Source organism: Cucumis melo, chromosome 11, assembly GCF_025177605.1.
Source record: "Cucumis melo cultivar AY chromosome 11, USDA_Cmelo_AY_1.0, whole genome shotgun sequence".
Classification (NCBI taxonomy): Eukaryota; Viridiplantae; Streptophyta; class Magnoliopsida; order Cucurbitales; family Cucurbitaceae; genus Cucumis; species Cucumis melo.
In genome coordinates, this window is record NC_066867.1 from 9388495 (window position 1) to 9409141 (window position 20647).

The following is a 20647-nucleotide window of genomic DNA, read 5'->3' on the forward strand; positions in this document are numbered from 1 at the left end:
ATTTAATTAATTGGTTTGTTTAGATTTGGGTACATGATCGTCCCAAATCTAAACCATTTTTTTCAAAATTTGGTATATGATCGTTTAGATTTTGGTACACGATCGTTTAGATTTGGGGTTCCAAATCTAAATGATTTTTTTTCAAAATTTGGTATACGATCGTTTAGATTTGGCTACACGATCGTTTAGATTTGGGTACACAATCATTTAATTTTGGGTACACGATCGTTTAGATTTGGCTACTCCAAATTTAAACGATTTTTTAATATTCTTTATACACAATCTTTTAGTTTTGGTTATCCTAATTTAAATGCCTAACCAATTTTTTCAAGATTCTTATACACTATCAGATTTGGTTACCTAATCTAAGGAAAAAAGGAAAAAAGAAGAAAGAGGAAGAAAGACATGCACGCACCTAAAAAAAGAGAGAAAAACAAGAAAGATGATAGAAAGAAATAGATTTGGTTACCCAACTCTAAAAAACAAAGAAGAAGAAATAGCATCTATAAAACAAGAGTACAGAGAAAGACGATAAAAAGATGAAAGAACAAACCTGAAATATTTAAAAAATGGTTAACTTCATGGGTTTTGTTATACATGCTGTTAATATTTCACTAGTTTGTTATATTTAGGAATGTTTCCTAAAATATTTACTCTACACGTTTAAAATAATCGTAAAAATATAATGTAGTTTTCACACGTCTAATACCACTTTAGTTTCGTCTATTATTAAAAAATAAATTACTTGTGTGACGCTGCATATTGAACAATCAATTGCGCTAATCATTATTTACAATTATCTTTATTTTTTTTTTCTTAGTATATGAATTGCTGTAATATTTTAATTCATTATAACCACAACACAATTAATGCAATATCAAAATATACATTATATATATATATATATATATATATATATATATATATATATATTTTGATATAACTACGATATGTTCTCTTTTACAGGAAGGGGAATGATTTTAATGATACAAAAAAAGTAAGAGTTTTCATTACTCATTCAAATGAGAATATCCTTATGCATTCTTTCTTTAGTTTTGAAGGTTATATATATATATTTAAATTCAAACACTATAATTTCTTCAATACAACAAAATGAGAGAATGTTCGATGTATAACTTCTATATATAGATAGAAAACCATACAAATTATTATTGAGCAGCTAATCTTACTTTAGATATAAATTTTGTTAATTAGCTGCTGTGTGTGCATTCAAAATGATTTTCATGATTGGACACGGTTTACACTTAGCGACCAATGGTTGAGCTTTGGGCATTGTGAGTCCTTTACCTTCACTCATGTCAATCAATGAGTCATCTACTCTTTCCCATTCAAAGCTTTGTATCAATGATGCTAAAGCTAAGCCAACCACTCGTTGTGCCATCCCTGCACCGGGACATGCTCTCCTCCCCACTCCAAATGGTATTAATTTATATAATTCACTTTCAATCACACTATGCCTTTCAGGTTTAAACTTAGTGGCATCTTCCCAAAGACCTGAATCTCTATGGATAGCCCAAGCATTAATCAATACAATTGTATCACGTGGAATATTGTATCTTTTTATTTTGCACTCTTCAAATAATGCACAATGCGGCACGAGAAGAGGAGCAGGTGGATGAAGTCGTAAAGTCTCAGAGATTATTCCTTGAAGGTAACTCAAACTTGGTAGATCTGCTTCACTAACTACACGTTCATGCCCAATCAAACAATCTATCTCTTCTTTTGCTTTCTTTAATACCTCTGGATTATTTAGCAATTGAGATAGTGCCCACTCCAAAGTTATAGCTGATGTGTCAATTCCGGCTAATATTATATCCTGCAAAAGTTGAAAACTCGTTGGAAGAAGTGATGGAGTAATTTGAGGGATAGATTTGGTTTGTTATTGATTGTTTTAGGCTACATCTCGATAGAGATTAGACCGAGATTCTAAAATAGATAGAGATTAGACCGAGATTCTAAAATATTCTCAAATCTAATATCAAACCTCATTATAATTTTCAACTTTTTCAAATTCAGTTATATTTACCAAATATCATATCTTAGTAATTTTGTAGATCTCTAAATTGATTTCTATAGATGTAATGCAAGTATCGCATATAATATATCACAAATAACAAAATTTAGAAAAATCGTAAAAACATATAAGATTTGGTATACGATTTGAGAAGATTTGAGAAATTACTAAAAGTTTGGTGAAATCACCACCAAGATGCATTCAGAAGGTTCAAAAGAATCGATAAGTTGGAAAATTTTATTTTTTACCAAAACTTTTGTGGTCAATCTCATTCGAGATGGACCGAAAAAATTTATTTGAACTATTTTTTAAAAAAGGTGCGACAAATACATGAGCATGTTAGTTTGGACAATTCTTCAAATATATTCTTAAGTTTTTAATTAAAAAAGAATTAATTTTAGAGAAAATTGGAGTCCCTAGAAAACTAGGTTCAAAATAGATTTTAATATTTATTTTATCGATAATTGGAAATAAAGCAATTAGATTCAAAATAATTAAGTATATAGTAATATTTTTAAAAAATTGCAAATATAACAAAATCTGTTAATAGAAGTCTATCATTATAGACTGTGTTGAAAATATTGATCTATCCTTGATCGATAATAAGAGTTTATCACTAATAAATTTTACTATATTTGTAATTTTTTAAATATATTTATATACTTAATTATTATTCCTAAAATTACCACAAATTATAATTACCTTTTATTTTGATTAAATAGTTATTTTTATCAAATAAATTATAAAATAAGTTTTTTTTAAAAATACATTTTGTCTCAATCTTAATTATTGTTGATAGACTTTTGCTATATTTGTAACTTTTTAAAAAATGTTGCTATATATTTAAATATTATTTTTAAAGTTGATCTCGATTATAATTACCCGAAAAGTACGGGGAAGTTTTTAGGATTGTGTAGAATATTCTATAAAATCTTTAATGGAAGGTTGAGGGACGTGCCCTTATATAGATAAATGCATCTCCCATCGAGATATCATTTATCCATACAGGTTGTTACATGTATCAACAATAATTTACAAAAGTAGAAAGATAAAGAATGGCCGACAAGACAAGACCCTTGTCTGGCATCTTATCTTTCTTTTTGAAAAAGTAAAGGATTACGATAAGATTTTGGGTGGAAGATCAAGACTCCCACTTATCCTTATCTTCTCGTAATCTAAAAAGATGCTTAAACAGAAAAAGCAAAAGATAAACAAAAAAAATATAATTATGCAAACTAAGGAAAAGCTGAAAAGATACGTCTGCCAATGTCTTCAAGCCTCTTTTGGTAATTTCTTCTTTAAGGAAGATGACGTCACCCGACTTTGTCTGAATGGCTTGGATTGATTTGACCATGCGACTACTGCTGATTCTCCGGGATAGGATGCATCTAGGGACTTATTTTTAGCTTCCCCACCATCAATTGTCTAAGCATTCTATCTTGTTGATTCTGTTGGTCGCGGTAAGAATTTCTGACCGGAAACAATCCTCGCTAACTGTGCTCGCCTGCTGTTGGTCACGCCGCTTCAGTCACCTGTCATCTCCATCACGTCCCCTTTAATCAGAGATTAGCCAAATCGACGATGATATTGATAGACTGGGTTGGGAGGCAAATTTTTATTAATGTACTTTTTTTTTACAATGATAATAACCTATTTTTCATCCTGGTTGGGAATCCAAATAGGGATCAGAAATATCGAAATTGTAATAAGGATCATTTGCAAAGTCGATATCATGGACAGATGAATATGAGAGATTAGTGATATCTTCAGGGTCATCTTGTTTGTTATAGTCGGAATTATTGTTGACAACTGTTTCCATGACTGCCTGGACGTCTGCTTCAGACTTTGCTCCAGCGATTGACGTCAGGATTTAATTTTTTGCGAGAAGAAACTGATCTTCTTCTTCTTGAGAGAAGTGAGCGTTGGTCTTAAACCATTTTGCTATTTGCTCTTCATTCAAGCGGGAGTAGTCGTACTTATCTCACCATTTGACACGCAAAATCTTTCTTAAGATTTTGAATTTGGCTCTGGATGAAAATTGGTGACTCCAACAAAAAATCCAAGGCACTTGAAAATAAAGAGAGAATCTATACGTTAGCGAAAGTGCAGACGAATAGATATTTGTTGACAAATGTTGGTACGCTCGTTGAACTTCAACAGGGAATATCTCCGGGGTTAGGCCGAAGTAGGTCCACCATTTTTTAAACCAATTTGGAAAATTAGTTTTGTAAGATTTCTTACAAAACGTAATAAACCAGGAGTGGTTGTGCGATTCATGCCAGAATACTTTGTACCAAGCTTCCATGTAGTCTCGATATGTGTATGTTTGAGGATTGAATGGTTTGGAAAATTTCCGAAGAATATACATCCCTTGAGGCCAGTGAGATGGTGTTAGAACCCTAAAATTTTTTAATTTAGAATAGACAATTTTTTTGGATTGTTTCGGTCTGGAATATGAGTGATTTCGGCAGGGACAGTGTCTACCAAAATGAACCATAGAATTGTCTTGTTTTCTTAATATCTTCCGGGAAGAAATTGAACCCATGGGGGTAAACTTGGGAGCAAATTTTTGGAACGGAAGGTCCATCAAATTCTGGTTCGATGACTACATCTTCCAGAGTTGTTTTAGTTTGGTATCCTGTGACCGATGGCCTTGGCATAAACACTGCTGGTTTAACCATCCGGGCATAGGATTGAGGTCTAGAGGCTGACCTATTTGATGTTGTCGCACCTATTGGGCGCAAGAAAGTTGTTGAGGGATCTGGAGTAGATCCAATTGTTAGATTTCTTTGTGAGGAACCTTGGCGACACCGGGATACCGTTTGGAAACTCAGATTCATGGCGTAATTGTCTGTACACATTGGAGTAAGTGCAGATGCTTGAGAAATTGGCTGCTTGCCTTTGGAGGAGCTTGCTCTAGAAGAGCTAGCTGGTTGAGAGTTAGCCGAACTTGGCTGATTGAAAGGAAGAGGAGGCGGAGGCGGAGGCCTCCCCGTTGACGACTGAAGTTCGGAATCATTTTTTGAGTTACTTAAGAATTTGGAGAGCTTATGCTTTGAAATGTGCTCTCTTGATAGATAATCCGCAAGGCAGTTGCTAGTGCCTTTTATAGGCTCAATTGTGAAATCAAAGCAAGACAATATTGCTTGCCACCTTGCAAAAATTTGCTTTGAAACAAGATTTTTTACATCTTTTTCGAAGATGAATTTACTTGCTTTTGAATCAGTTCTGACAAGAAAATCTTTGTTCATAAGATCTCCTTGGAATTTTTGAACGTAGAGTACTATTGCAAGTACTTCCTTTTTTACGGTGGAATAGTTTTGTTGTGCGCTATTCCAAACACCAGAATGAAAGCGGACTAACGATTCTTTTCTGTTAATATCCTGTTTGAGAACCCCACCGTAACCTTTTTCCAAGGCATCGGTTTCGTCGATCATTTTGGCTTTTTCATCCACAAGCGATAAGCATGGAATGCCTTTGGCTAGGGATTTGATTGATTGGACTGCTCGAGAATGCTCAGCCGTCTACGGTTTTGGGTTCTTTTTTTGTCTGTCATAAAGTGGCAGACAGATTGTTCGAAGGTCTTTAATGAAATCTCGATATAATTAACACATCCAAGAAATCTTTGTGATTGAGACTTATCTTGGATTTCATTGGGAAACTTATCCACAAAATCTAATGATCTTTGGATAGGCTTAATCATTCCTTATCAATATCAAAATCAAGGAACCTTACTTTTGTTTGAAACAACTTGACTTTTGGTAAAGATACCACAAGACCATTTGTTTTAATGATATTGATGAACATATTGAGGTGTTTAAAATGCTGATCAATGGTTTCAGAAATTATCATGACATCATCATTGTAAACTATTGTGAAGTCTTGATGCTTATTGAAAATGTCATTCATAATCTTTTGAAACTCTGAGGGAGCATTCTTAAGACCGAATGGCATAACATTCCATTCGTATTGACCGAAATGAACATTGAAAGCAATTTTATATCTGTCCTTTGAGTTAATTTGAATTTGCCAAAATCCAGATTTCATATCAAATTTTGAGAAGATCTTTGCATTAGCGATACGCTTAAGCAAGTCCTGGCGATTAGGTATTGGGTACCTGATCCATTTGAGCACTTTGTTTAGTGGTTTATAGTTATTAACCAGGCGAGGGACTCCTCGTTCTTTTTCTGCTTGATTGTTAACATAAAAGGCCGCACATGACCATGGGCTTATTAAATCCTTTTTTTGGAGATCAGATATCTCTTTGAAGCAAGTATCAATTAGATCTTTGCGCATTTGAATGGGCCTAGCCTTTGTAGGAATTTTGGTTTCATCAAAACTATCTATACAAGAAAGATCCACAATATGCCTTTTTCTTTCCCAAAAGGCATTGGGTAAATTGGAACAAATCTCAAAATCGATCATTTTCAGGATGGATTGGATTTTTATTTGGATAGAATTTTTTTAAAATATTGCTATATACTTAATAATTATTCTAAAAATTGTTATCCATTATAATTATACAAATATTTTTGAGAAAACTCTTTTTTTTTAATAACTCTTTATATACTAAACAATTTAAAATACAGTTTATAGAAAGGTTTTGAACACTTAATTTAAAGAAAAAATGTAATTTAATTTATAAATTAAACACTTTAAAAGAAATTCAAATGCACCCTAAAATTAAAAGAATTGAAATCCATGAGATACTTTTTAAAATTTAAAAGCCAAATATACACTATCTTAAAAATTCAAAGAGTAAACTTGTAACTCAACCCAAAAAAAAAAAAAAAAAAAAAAACAAGTCCAAGGAGTGAGGAATTCATACTTGAATGAGTACTTTGAATATTTTTAAAAAATAACCTTTTTGTTTTAATTGCACACTTAAAAAGAAGTTGAATATATCCCAGAATTAAAAGAATTGAAATTTATAAGACACTTTAAAAGCTAAATATACAAAACCCTACAAATTCAAAGAGTAAACTTTTAACTCAACCAAAAAAAAAAAAAAAAAAAGAAAAAAATAGTCCAAGGAGAGAGGAATTCATACTTGAATGATTGCTTTGAACGCATGATCATTGTAAAATTCAGGCTCAACATTCTGCAAGGTAAGTAAATGGTGAATCATAGTGTTTCCTCCATCATTTTGATTCCTAATCCCATCAATTAACTGTTGAAGAAATTCATCTGATGTCTTTCCAAGCTTCTTTACCTTCTTCATAAAACCAGTTGGATCAATCCAATTCCATAAAGGTATGAAATCTCCTGGATTACTTCCTCCAGCATGTTCCATAATTTGTGTCACAATTTCTTTAAACTTGTTAGAATCTTCTTCATAAAACATTTTTCCACTCACCATTCTCATAACAATATTCAACGTAAGATCTTTCAACAATGGTCCTATTTCCACTACTCTAAACTCATCATCTTCCAACTTATAATGATTACCACATAACTTACGTAGAAAACGCTTCACTTCATCTTCTCGAATTCCCAAGAACATGTTGAGGCGCTTCGTCGAGAAAACCTCGAGGGAGCCAATACGGCGGAGGTTTCGCCACTGTTCACCGTAAGGGGAGAGTCCAATGCTGGAATGATTGTATCCTAAGTACTTTCCACTTTCCAACAAAGGTCGATTTGCGAGAATGATATCGTTCTTTGTAAAGCATTCTTGAACAGCGGAGGGAGAGGAAACAACGACAACGAGACGGGAACCAAATCGGAGAGAGAAGACATGGCCATATTTTTGGGAGAGGTTTTGAAGTGTTCGATGGACTGGATGTTTGAGGAGATGAAGATGGCCTATTAATGGAAGCCAAAAAAGTGGGGTTGGAGGGAGGTTTAACCAACGGGGTCGAAGCAGAAATTTGAAGGCAAATACGACAGAGAGTAGAAAGAATGAAATAGAAAGCAAGAGAATATCCATTTGCTCACAATATGCTTGGCTTTGATTTCCCTGCTTTTCGATATATGTAAGGTTCAATATTATGAACAAATTTTAAAGGCAACAAAGGATGTGGGACGGGTGATGTCAAGAGCGACAGATCGCAGAAAGATCTAGATCAAATGTGGATAAAATTAAATTAAGATTTGTATTCACACATTTGGAACATTCCAAAATAATTTGGGAGGATTGAGTAGATCATATCTCTGTGGTGAATTTTTTATTGACATTTATATTACATAGAAATTAGAAGAGGTTAAATACACTAGCCTGTACAAATGAATAAGGAAAGACAATGAATATAGCTGTAAAAAATTACTCCAAAAATAAATAAATAAATAAATAAAACATAATTTACATCGATAATAGTTGGAAATGACACGTGTAGTGGGTATAGATACCAAAGAAACAAGGTTAAATTTTCCTGTCATCATGCGCGTACCACCACTGCCGTCTGTTTGATCGTCGAACGGGCAGGTTTAGGTAATTAACTGTGCTTGCACGAATAATAATGTAATTTTTATTACCTATCCCAACAATGCTTTTGGTAGTTTTTTCTTGCCACTCGCCGTTCCTTGTTCTGGTAAGTGCACATTAGAATAAGAAAGTTGTGTTAACCAGGGAGAGCAACCGACAACACGATTAAAACCTTGATCGGCCGTAATTGCTTTTGGGATAGTAGTTCCTCACGACACAACAATTCATTAGTTCGACATTCTCTCTACTTTTTCAACAATAATCTCGATCAAAGTTGGCAAACAATTGAACCCCATACATACCCACTTCGGTCAAGATATATGAAAAATTTTCGATTTAACGAGGGACACAAATTAAACAAGTCTTTGGTCAGAGACGAAGCCAGAATGGAAAGGGTATCCCAACTTAACTTTGACTTGAACCCGCATCTTTTTTTTTTTTTTTATTTTGAAATAATGATTATAAATGTTGTGCATTCTATATAAGGTTAGTTTTCAAATATAACAATCTCAACAAAAAAAATATTTATAAAATATAGTAAAATAATATCATCTATCACCGATACTTATAAAGGTTAACCGATATTGAAAAAATTGTTTTATATACAAAAGAAAATACTCGGGAAAAGATTGGTCATTTGAAAAAACGTAATTTCTCTTTCCTTTATCTTTATGAAAAAAATAATTGCCGTAAATATATGAATTTCTATCGTTAGTAATTTATTGTTTCTATAAAGTGTATGCATTTATCCCTATATAAAATAACACTAATAAATTGCATTTTATAGACAAAAACAATGTCTAGAACTCAAATTGAAAAGTAATATCTATAAAAAATTGTAGTTCGTACATTTATATATTTGGTCAAATAACAAGTTGTAGTTCTTAAATTTTGTATATTTGGTCAAATATTAATCAGATGTAGTTCTCTTATATTAAAAAGAAAAGAAAAAAAAGTGTATTTCTTAAAATTTTTACCTTTTTCTTTCTTTGTTCCTTAAATTTCATACAATGTCTAATAACTTTTCAAACTTAAAATTTTATTTTCATTGATTCTCTCGATTTTTTCTTGATATCTAATAGATTTTCGTTGTTGCACTTCGGTGGAGCTAAGCGTCGTAGTAGGAAACCTTGCAAAAGAGAACTACGTTAACAAGATGGTTGAGTCGCGGACCTCACTCTCTATAAGACGTTTGGTGGCTCTGCTCGGATGTGCAATGAATGTAAAGTGCCCCGTCGTCCGCAGGATAAAATAAACTCTAATTCGACGATATAGGAACTGCATTGGAAACCATCGGTATAGCAACACTCACTAGATACTTAATTGCACGGAAAACAAAATTAGAAGAAAACATAACGGGAGAGAATAAGAGGAGAGGAAACATGTATTTTGTTTTGATATGTTGAAATGAGAAGGGGGTGTGCCATATATATAGTGGAGTAAAACGTAACGGTTCAACTTGATAAATAGTATAATGGTTAAAACGGTTAGTAATGGTCGTAACTGTGTTAAATGGTCGAAACGGTTGAAACGTTTGTAATGTTTGTAATGGTAAAAGAAAACAAATCATCATCAACCCACCACTTGTAATGTTTGTATTGTTTCTGTGTTCTATGATTCCTCCCTGTTTTGTTGTTCTTCTTCTGATGATGAAACAAGTCTTTTTGCATGAAATAACAAAAAGGTTGGATATGCACTTTCTTTATACAATAATGGAAAATCCAGTTCTTTGTCTTCTATGATGAGACAATATTTTTTAGACCTTCCGGTGAATTTTCTTTAACACTTACAGAAACAAATCTTGTTGAATTCTTCTGACTATTATAGTGTTAAGATGAATTATATCCAAGACCATATCTATTTGTACTAGATTGGCCTGAACTTAGAAGTTGATTTAGATTTTCAGTTCTTGAATTCAACATTTTTACTGATTTCATCACCTAATCATAATCAGTTCAAGCTCCTTCAGTCTTTGTTTTAGAATGGATATAAAAGATAAAAGACGTTAATTTTCTTCCATAAGCTCTTGAATTTTCTCTTTTTAATAGTTTTAGCTGCTGAATCTTCCTCCCATTTTAATTGCAACTGTTCATATATGAAGGAAAATTTTCCTTTTCGACTTCTAGTTCCTCATTACCAGTTATGGAGTCATCCTCTACGATTTTACAGATAAATGCCTTAGTAAATTTGTTCTCCTCCTCACTTTCATCAGTTTCTTCATAAAATAAAGTAGCACTAAAACTTTTCTTTTGTTTTCTAAAAAACGTAGGGCATTCTGCTTGATAGTGGCCAAAACCACCACATTCTCTGCATTTGAAAGTTCTACCTTCTCTCCTGTTAGAATTTTCAGCATCCCTCCTTTGAAACTTTCTTTGATCTCTAAACTTCGACCCAGTCGTATTCATATTTCTGAATTTCTTTACTATTTTAGAGAATTGTTTAGTTAAAAGTGCAATTGATTCATTTACATTATTCTCGTTAGAAGATTTATTAGTAGTCACTTCTTCCTCATGAACAGATTTGAATGCAACATCTTTTCCCTTCTTGTCTTTCCTATTTGATATGACCATCTCAAATGTGAGCAGAGAACCAAATAGTTCATCTAGTTTTAACATAGTAATATCGTGTGTTTCCTCTATTGCAGTAACCTTCATATCAAATTTGTTAGGTAGAGAGCGCAACAACTTTCTTACTAACTTGGATTTAGGTATCTTTTCTCATAGATTGAATGATTCATTAGCAATCTCTAGAACTCTCACAATGTATTCTGCAATCATTTCTTCATCTGTCATTTTTAAAGCTTCAAACTTGGACGTTACCACCTGTAACTTAGAGATTTTAACTTTAGAAGTGCCCTTATAAACAACTCCTAAAATTTTCTAGGCCTCTAAGCTGAACTGCAAAAGTTGATTAATTTAAACACATTTAAGTCAACTCCATTAAAGATTGTATTAAGTGCTCTTGAATTTTCCTAAGAGGTTTGTTCTTCAGCAGCAGTCCAGTCAATTTTTAGGTTTCTGAATCGATTTACCATCCACCGTAATCATAGGTGGTTCCCATCCAGCAACAACAACTCTCCAAGCCCTTCCATCATGTGATTTGAGTAATGAAGTCATGCGAGGCTTCCAATATGAATAGGTTTTGTCATCAAGTACTGGAGGTCTAGTGGTGGAAGGACCTTCCTTGATTATCTCCATTGACTTGGAACCTTGCTCTGATACCAATTGAAAATACGTGAGATAATCAGATTATCCTTTAGCTAATTCTAAAGCAAATAAATGAAAGAATAGCTAAAGATTCAGCAAAAGTAAATAACACAAAGAGCTTTGGTAACCCAGTTCGGTGAATGCCACCTACATCTGGGGAGCTTTCTTAGCTCAAATAAGTAATATTATTAAGATTCAATGGAGTCAATAATCTGACAATACAATAAGGAACTTTCTTCTTAGCTTATATAACGACTCTCTTTAAGTTTATAAAGCCATATAAAACTTAACTCATTCAGGCTCCCCTGAATTCGTGAGTGAATCTTTTTGAAGACAAAATCATCCTCCCTCTAAGGTCAACAACATTATAAACAGTATCTTCATTCATATTACTTATCAATAATTTCATCAAGTGATTATCATAGAGACGCCATAAACAAGAAGATAAAACTATCTTATGCACGCCACTTCAGTTTTTCTTGCGTTGAAAAATAATAAACCAGTTTGCTTGATCCATAAACTTTAGTTTCCCGTACATATTGCTTCAATGAAAATATCTCAAAAAGATATCGATAAAGATGCCAATAATCTAGAAGATCTTTTATCTTTTTGAATTTAAATACCAATAATCAATTATTAAATAATACTAAAAAGAATCTCATTAATTCTTTTTGATAAAAATACCAAAAAATTCGATGTTGAGAGAATAACGACAAACCTTCTTTTATATAGGCAAACATTTTTCCAAATTGTGTAGTTGGACAAATAAAAGAGAAAATTTATCACCTATTTGACTTAATTAACATAAGTATATGATAAAAACTCTAAAATATAGTGTTTTAGATGCATAGCGAATGAAAAAAAAAAGAAGAAAATAAGATGTCTTTAGTCTAAAACAATAGCCTGATGGTTGAATCAAAAGTTATGGACAAATTACAAATTATATGTTTTAAAGGCATGGAACAACACTACCCACACAATTCTCACACATTTTTTTTCCCTAATTCACAAATTTTCATCAACTTTGTGTCTTTTTTTCCTTAGGTCAAAATTTTACCTCTTATAGAGGTATCGTCATTTTAATCTCAAAATAATTAAATTCGATCCAAATGTTCGATTTCTACTAATTGAACGTAAAAGTGCAAACATAGATAAACAAAATTCCAAGTCAAAAAATATACTTCAAATGTCAAAGGCACTTTGTAAAGTTTATAGATAAAAATAAATATAAACATAAAAGTTGATAACTAAAGTTGTCAAAAGGATAATGGTTAGGTACAACATAGGTTGTACTCGTATGATGTGCTTGACTACATGTGTTTTCTATTTTTACAGGCATTATGTTCATAGATTTGACATGATAGGCTCTAATTGAGCGACTGTTAGGTGACTAAATAGGGTTACGGGTTAAAAGGTGCACTCCTATTCATGCATTACTAATTCGCTAAAGATATACATTATTGTGCAAGTTTTACTCTATATCTCCCAAGTGTAAGCGAAGAGACGTTTTCTTGTAAGTACAGGGTTGAACATAAGGAATTTAAGCTCCTAAGTTATCCTATTGTACTGCTAAATCATGTGGTATAAGTTGTCCTGTAAAGATACGAACAGTATACTAATTACCCTAACTATTTACACTACGGTGTTTGGTAGTGCAAAGTAGAGATGACGAGATGGGAAAATGAATTATGAGCTCATTATAGGCATGACAAGGAAATAATAGTCTAATTATCTAAATGCAATAAATTGTGCTTAATGATTCAAGGCGATACAAAGCATACTTTAACTATGAATTAAGGCGAGCTGCCTCTCAGCGCTTTCGCCATACTTACTCACCTTTCGAGATCCAAATACACAAAGTTAAACTCCGATTTATACATAATCATTTTATAAGTATTCTAAGTTAGTTCTCCTTGATTAAGGCGAGCAACCTCTTGGTGATTTCATCACACACATTGTCATTTCTGCAATACATGCAAATGACAAACTCGACAATAAGGTATTACTACAACCTTCTCACCAATCGTGTAGCTAAATGAGTGTTCTCATTTGTCAGCTAATTACAATTAAATCCATTGTTCTTCTCTTGAATATACAATGTTCTTGACATCCGCTCTTAACTCAACAAAACTTAAAATGCTACTATGATTCTCTAGGCATTAAAACACATTTTACTATCAGCAAGCTAATCAGAAAGATCAAAGAAAGGAAGAAACAAAAATACGAGAGAATGAAATAAAAAGTGCAGTGCATTGAATAAAATAACTTTAGCCTCTCGGTCATGAGGTACATATTGCAATACAATACAATATAAATACCAAATGGAGGATAAAAGAAAGTGTTAAGCCTCAGAGTATGATTTCTCATGCTCTTTGGTTTTTATTTTTGCCTATTGATGATGGGGAAGATGAAGGGGAAAGAACTCTCTCTCTCTTTTATTATGGGCTCTCACCTAAAACTCAGGGAAAAGAAGAGGATTAACGATGTAAAGACTTGCTCTCCTGCCAAACTTTCGCACCCTTTGTTCTGAAGTGAAGAGCTCCTTTTATAGGTGAGAGTTGATGTTGATCGGAGGCCACACGTCATTAATGCTTCTGAAAAGCTGCAACACGCCGTGCAGACCGTTCTTTCATCCTTTTTGCGCCAACTAATTTTGTCTGCTAGTGCCTTAACGCCTAGCATGCTTCTTCTTTCTCACGTTGGTTGAACTCGTCTTCTCGTGTAGACTTTATTTTGTCGAGCTTCACTTCTTTTGGCCAAAGATCCTGTGATAAGAGCACTAAAAACATAGAAAAACAGGGAAAAGACTCTTTCGTGTCATATTATTAGTAAGTTGATCAAATTGCCTACTTTTTTCCTTATTTTCATCTATTCTTGTGCATTTGCACTTCATTAGTTTACATAAAAGACTACAGTAACTTGTATCTCTACAAGTTATCCTGATGCATCTATCCTTTTTAGTAACATAGGAAAAGATAACAATATTTTTCTCTTGCATGGCAACTTTTCATTAGATAACTAGTGCAGACCAACAAATACGCAATTTCTTTTCCTTATAAATATATGTTCATTGATTTGAGTTCTCCAATTTAGTTTGAGATATAATCCTTTCGGAAGTGATTTTAAAATCACTTTTGTCATTTTTAAAATAACAATGAAATATAATTTTTATTTTTTAAAATTAATTTTAATAATATGAAAATTGTATTTAAAAGAATAATATTTAATAATTAAACTTAGTGTAAATGATTTTAGAAAGGGAAATTATTGAAAATGGCAAAACTGCTGAAAATATCCTCCAATATATCCACCTATATATATATATATATATATATATATATATATATATATATATATATATATATATAATCAGACATATCAAATAACGCATGTTGGCCTACATGGCAAACCAATAATAAACACCTACAATGCACAAGATCCAACACCTAAAATACCAGCACACTTTTCCACACTTCCATATAGTACTACAACAAATACAATCATCCAACACCTATATATAATCACATATTTGAATAGACACAACAACAACTGTAAGTGAAAACTCAAAATCTAAAGATAATATATAAGATCGTGATTAATAATCAATGTATATGTACAAGAGAAAGTTCCTCCACTAACTAAAGTATACGTACAAACTATCTAAGAAACAACAATTAGTACGGGACCGCCTACCTCTCCAAAAACTATAGGACTGCCCGTCCCTACAAAAACATAATTAGAAACTTCAAGCGGAAAAACCCAAAACTGAAGTATTTACAAAAATCAACTACTAACTTAACTCATAAAAAAAAAAAAAAGAAATTAAAAGCTTACACAAATCTGCTAACAAAACCTGCCCATTTGGTTCGAATCTCGTCAATCTCTTCTTGCCTATATGCACTTTTGGTATTTAACTACACAGAGAGAATAATATGGAAAGTATGAGTTTAGATCATAAATTGTAATATATAAAAAGTGAAAGTAGAAACTTACAAGGCTAGTAATAGAAGTACTAGAATTATGCACTATCTCATGTATGTACTTTTGCATGTAGTACCCACACCCTACAGAATCCAATTGACGAGGACACTACATGTATATAAATTGAATACAAATTAATCTTATGTTTCATCGAAAATAATTACGTATAAATGCAAATTACCTTTACAGGTCTCCATTTTAGAGTTGACCGATAGCGTTGTAGATCGTGTTTCGCTTGCCATATCTTCAACCCTCTAAATATTTTGAAACATTAGAAGACAATAAAGTGAATACACTTACACATTTACGACTCCATGAATGTCTTCATTGACTTTACTTCGAAGAGAGTTCAAGACATAAACGCAATTTTCTCGAAGATCGATGACATGTAACATCCAATCAAAACTAGAATAAGCAACATCTTCAATGTGAGTACACATTTAAGCTCAATGGAAAAAAAATTAATGTGTTCCTCTTCTTTATTTACCCGATATTTATGGAATTAACACTTTTTGTTCCAAGTTAGCTGCTTCTAACTAGTTGGCTAAATTTTTGGATCGAAGATCACGATCCTTGATATGTGACGATATTTTTGAATGGTTAATGACAAAAAACTTCTTTGCACAGTCACATTCATCTCAATGATATCTAAGTGAAAGCAACCATAGTTAAAATATGAGAAAACTAACTACTACAGTGGTATTGGAGATAAAGATGAGTAAAAGTTGTCTTATACTTACGTAATGTACGCTAGTATACACATATAGCCCATTTCAACCATGCCGCAGTAATACAACAAGTCTTCACGAGCTAAATAAACAAATTTGACACTTCCAAATATTAGCTTGTTCATTGGTTTGAACATCATTTCACAATGATTTGAAATACATAAATCATTTGATTCAAATGAACACGCCTAAAAACATAGTATAAGTTTTTCATAGGAATCTCTTTGGAAATATTTATATTGAAATTATCATTTCTAATCATTAAAACCATTATAAAGAAACTTTAACATAAAACCACTTTGAAGAAAACACTTATAACACTTGTTTAATTAAACTTTAATTGCTTCTCTTCTTCTTCTTCTTGGGTAGTCACTTTAACAGTACTTCAACCCTTTAGAATTTCAGAGTAACAATACTCAATAATCTGGCTAAAGACTCTTATTTATACTAATCCCAAATCAGCTTAGTCACCCTTAAACTCTTATCAAATTGCTAGCTCCTACTCTTAGTTGTATACGTGTGAATCTTATGTTTAGCTTAAACATATTTAGCTTAAACTCCTACACGTGGCTCATTAAGTAAACTTAGAAAAATTTTAGGAACTTTCCTTACTCCTTCTCACCTAGTCTGTCAACTCAAGAAGAACCTTAATCGCATACTAACACTTAACCTTTAAAAGTCTTGTCGCATAACTCTTTTCTCGAACTCTCAATTGCCAATCTCTTCTCGCCCAATCTTGCTTCAATGCCAAAAATTAACTTTTCTCCATATTCTTTCATCTAAAACACCTACTTTTCATACTTAACAAAAACTTAACCTCTAAATTTAGGTACGAGCTTCGCATCTATCGTAAACTGGAAATGGTAAAGGTATGGCGTGCAAAGACGAACGAAGGAAGACAAGTCGACAACACAGATAGAGGCTTCACCGACAACGACGCTATGCGACTTGCGGTGTACTATGGCCGATAAGGCTTGTCGGTGACAGAGAAGAGGCACGACCGTTCGAAGCTTCGCTTGGGACGCACAATGCACGATTGGAAATGAAGAGCCTTCGGCTTCAACATACGACAGATGGATGGAGCTTCGCAGACAGCTGTAGGAGAATGATGGATTGTGATGGAAGTTGCGGCTGGACGGTCAACGAAGAGGTTGGTTCCTTGCAATGGCTTGGGTTACAAAGTAGCTAGGAAGAAGATGTTGATTCATTTTCCTCGCACGCATACAAATGAATGATTTAAATATTATAATGATGATGATGATGATGATGATGATGATGATGATGATGATGATGATGATGATGATGATGATGATGATGATCATAATCATAATCATCATCATCATAATCATCATCATCATCATAATCATCATAATCATCATAATCATCATAATCATCATAATCATCATCATCATCATAATCATCATCATCATCATAATCATCATAATCATCATCATAATAATAATCATCATCATCATAATCATCATAATCATCATCATAATAATAATCATCATAATAATCATCATAATAATAATCATAATAATAATCATAATAATAATCATAATAATAATCATAATGATCATAATAATAATCATAATGATCATCATAATAATCATAATGATCATCATAATAATCATAATGATCATCATAATAATCATAATGATCATCATAATAATCATAATGATCATCATAATCATCATAATAATCATAATAATCATCATAATAATCATCATAATAATCATAATAATAATCATAATAATCATAATAATAATCATAATAATCATCATAATAATAATAATCATCATAATAATCATAATAATCATCATAATAATCATAATAATAATAATCATAATATTATTATAATAATAATCATAATATTATTATAATAATTATAATAATAATAATTATAATAATTATAATAATAATAATAATAATAATAATAATAATAATAATAATAACAATAATAATAATAATAACAATAATAATAATAATAACAATAATAATAATAATAACAATAATAATAATAATAATAACAATAATAATAATAATAATAATAATAATAATAATAATAATAATAATAATAATAATAATAATAATAATAATAATAATAATAATAATAATAATAATAATAATAATAATAATAATAATAATAATAATAATAATAATAATAATAATAATAATAATAATAATAATAATAATAATAATAATAATAATAATAATAATAATAATAATAATAATAATAATAATAATAATAATAATAATAATAATAATAATAATAATAATAATAATAATAATAATAATAATAATAATAATAATAATAATAATAATAATAATAATAATAATAATAATAATAATAATAATAATAATAATAATAATAATAATAATAATAATAATAATAATAATAATAATAATAATAATAATAATAATAATAATAATAATAATAATAATAATAATAATAATAATAATAATAATAATAATAATAATAATAATAATAATAATAATAATAATAATAATAATAATAATAATAATAATAATAATAATAATAATAATAATAATAATAATAATAATAATAATAATAATAATAATAATAATAATAATAATAATAATAATAATAATGATGATGATAATAATAATAATGATAATTTCAATGCTTTTTTTTCCTACTTCTCCATCAATTAAATCCAATCTCTTCCTTCGTTAATTAATTCTCCAATTAAATCAATCTTTTTATCTTTGTCTAAAATATAAATATCTTTTCATCATAATTATATTTTTACCAATAATATAATTATTCTTTACCCATCCATACATTTATTACATATATCCACCCTCTTTAAATAAAACTCATACCATTCAACTTAAATTATTTCTCAATAACACCAAAAATTAATTTCTAAAAATTCATTAAATACTAATCCAACAAATATTTAATTAATTATAATTCCACGAAATAATAAATTCTGAATCTTAAAATAACGCTCAATAATTTCAACAAAAATAAATAAAATTAAGATAATTAAATTCGAAATTAGCTTAATTTTTGGAGTGTTGCAGAATCCATGTGTTGTTGTCGTGTCCAGCTGGTGTTTGAAGACTCGACCTTTTCCCCTTTAAATCCCTCCTTCTAATCTTCTTCTTCACTCACTAAACCACAAGAAAATCTCTGTCTTCCAGCCTATCGTCAGTTCACTCTTTCAATTTCAATGAAAAAATCTAGGGAGCTTGCTTACTCAGAAGAAATAGTATAGAACTCATATAACAAAGCTAAGGTAGAGGAAGAGAAGAGAAAGCAGAAGAAAGCCTAAGGAAAGAGAAAAAAGATGTGCAAACTTCCTGAAATTCCACATAGACCAAGATAATCTGGGCTTGATCTTGTTAAAAGCACTCCTTTTGGATAGGCAAATTCCTTCTCTTTAGTTAGAATAACTTTTCTTTCCATGTTGTGGTATTCACACTACAAGGGATTGATCTAAGGAAGCAGTATTCTGTGATGTAGTCTGACTATTCAGACTGAATGTAAAGTTCTCTTACTCTTTCTTCTTCATCCACGTTCTTCTATCTCTTTAAATCTTCTTCTTCACCCACCGACCGTGGACTACAAATAATAGATCACTTATATCTTTTTCTCTTTTTAGCGGCTGAGAACCTCTTAAAGGTTAACTTTTAAAAATATTTATAAAAATACATTGAATTTATATTTTATTTAATTATAGATTTTATGTGGAGTAATTTGGATAGATGTTGTTAGTTTATAAAATATTTTATAAAAATACTGTACTTTTGAAAATATTTATAAAAATATATTGAATTTGGGTAATTAAAATGGATAGCAATTTTTAGAATAATTATTAACTATGTACCAATATTTTTTTTAAAAATTGCAAATATAAAAAATCTATCGGTGATAGACTTCTATCTTGATAGACTCCTATGGTTTATCAGTGATAGACCAACATTTGCTACATATTCTATCGGTGATAGACTCCTATCATTGATAGATTTTGACAAATTTTGCTATATTTGCAATTTTTTTAAAATGTTGCTACTTAATTATTTTGAATATAATTGCTACATGAATTACCCTTGAGACTAATAAGATTTATGTCATTTCCTATACCAAATGAACAAACAATGAAAACTATGTTTTCAATTGCAATGTCAATCCCAAACATGGTGCATCTATATGTCAATGTGAGTAGGGTGATTTTAGCTATAGACCTGAATTCTGTACCATTTGGTCAGTTTGAAGATCGAACTCAGGTTATTGACCCTAACTGAA

The 20647-nt window shown here is 30.8% G+C and overlaps 1 protein-coding gene across 1 annotated transcript; it reads right to left on the reverse strand.

Annotated features, from left to right (window-relative positions):
* Window positions 1–1114: 1114 nt before the first annotated feature.
* On the reverse strand, window positions 1115–8014 carry LOC127151707 (cytochrome P450 81Q32-like). Its single transcript, XM_051091683.1, has 2 exons — window positions 7086–8014; window positions 1115–1837 (listed from the first exon to the last, which is right to left on the reverse strand). The coding sequence occupies exons 1-2, from the start codon at window positions 7959–7961 to the stop codon at window positions 1208–1210; spliced, it is 1506 nt and encodes a 501-aa protein (XP_050947640.1). The 5' UTR covers window positions 7962–8014; the 3' UTR covers window positions 1115–1207.
* Window positions 8015–20647: the final 12633 nt, after the last annotated feature.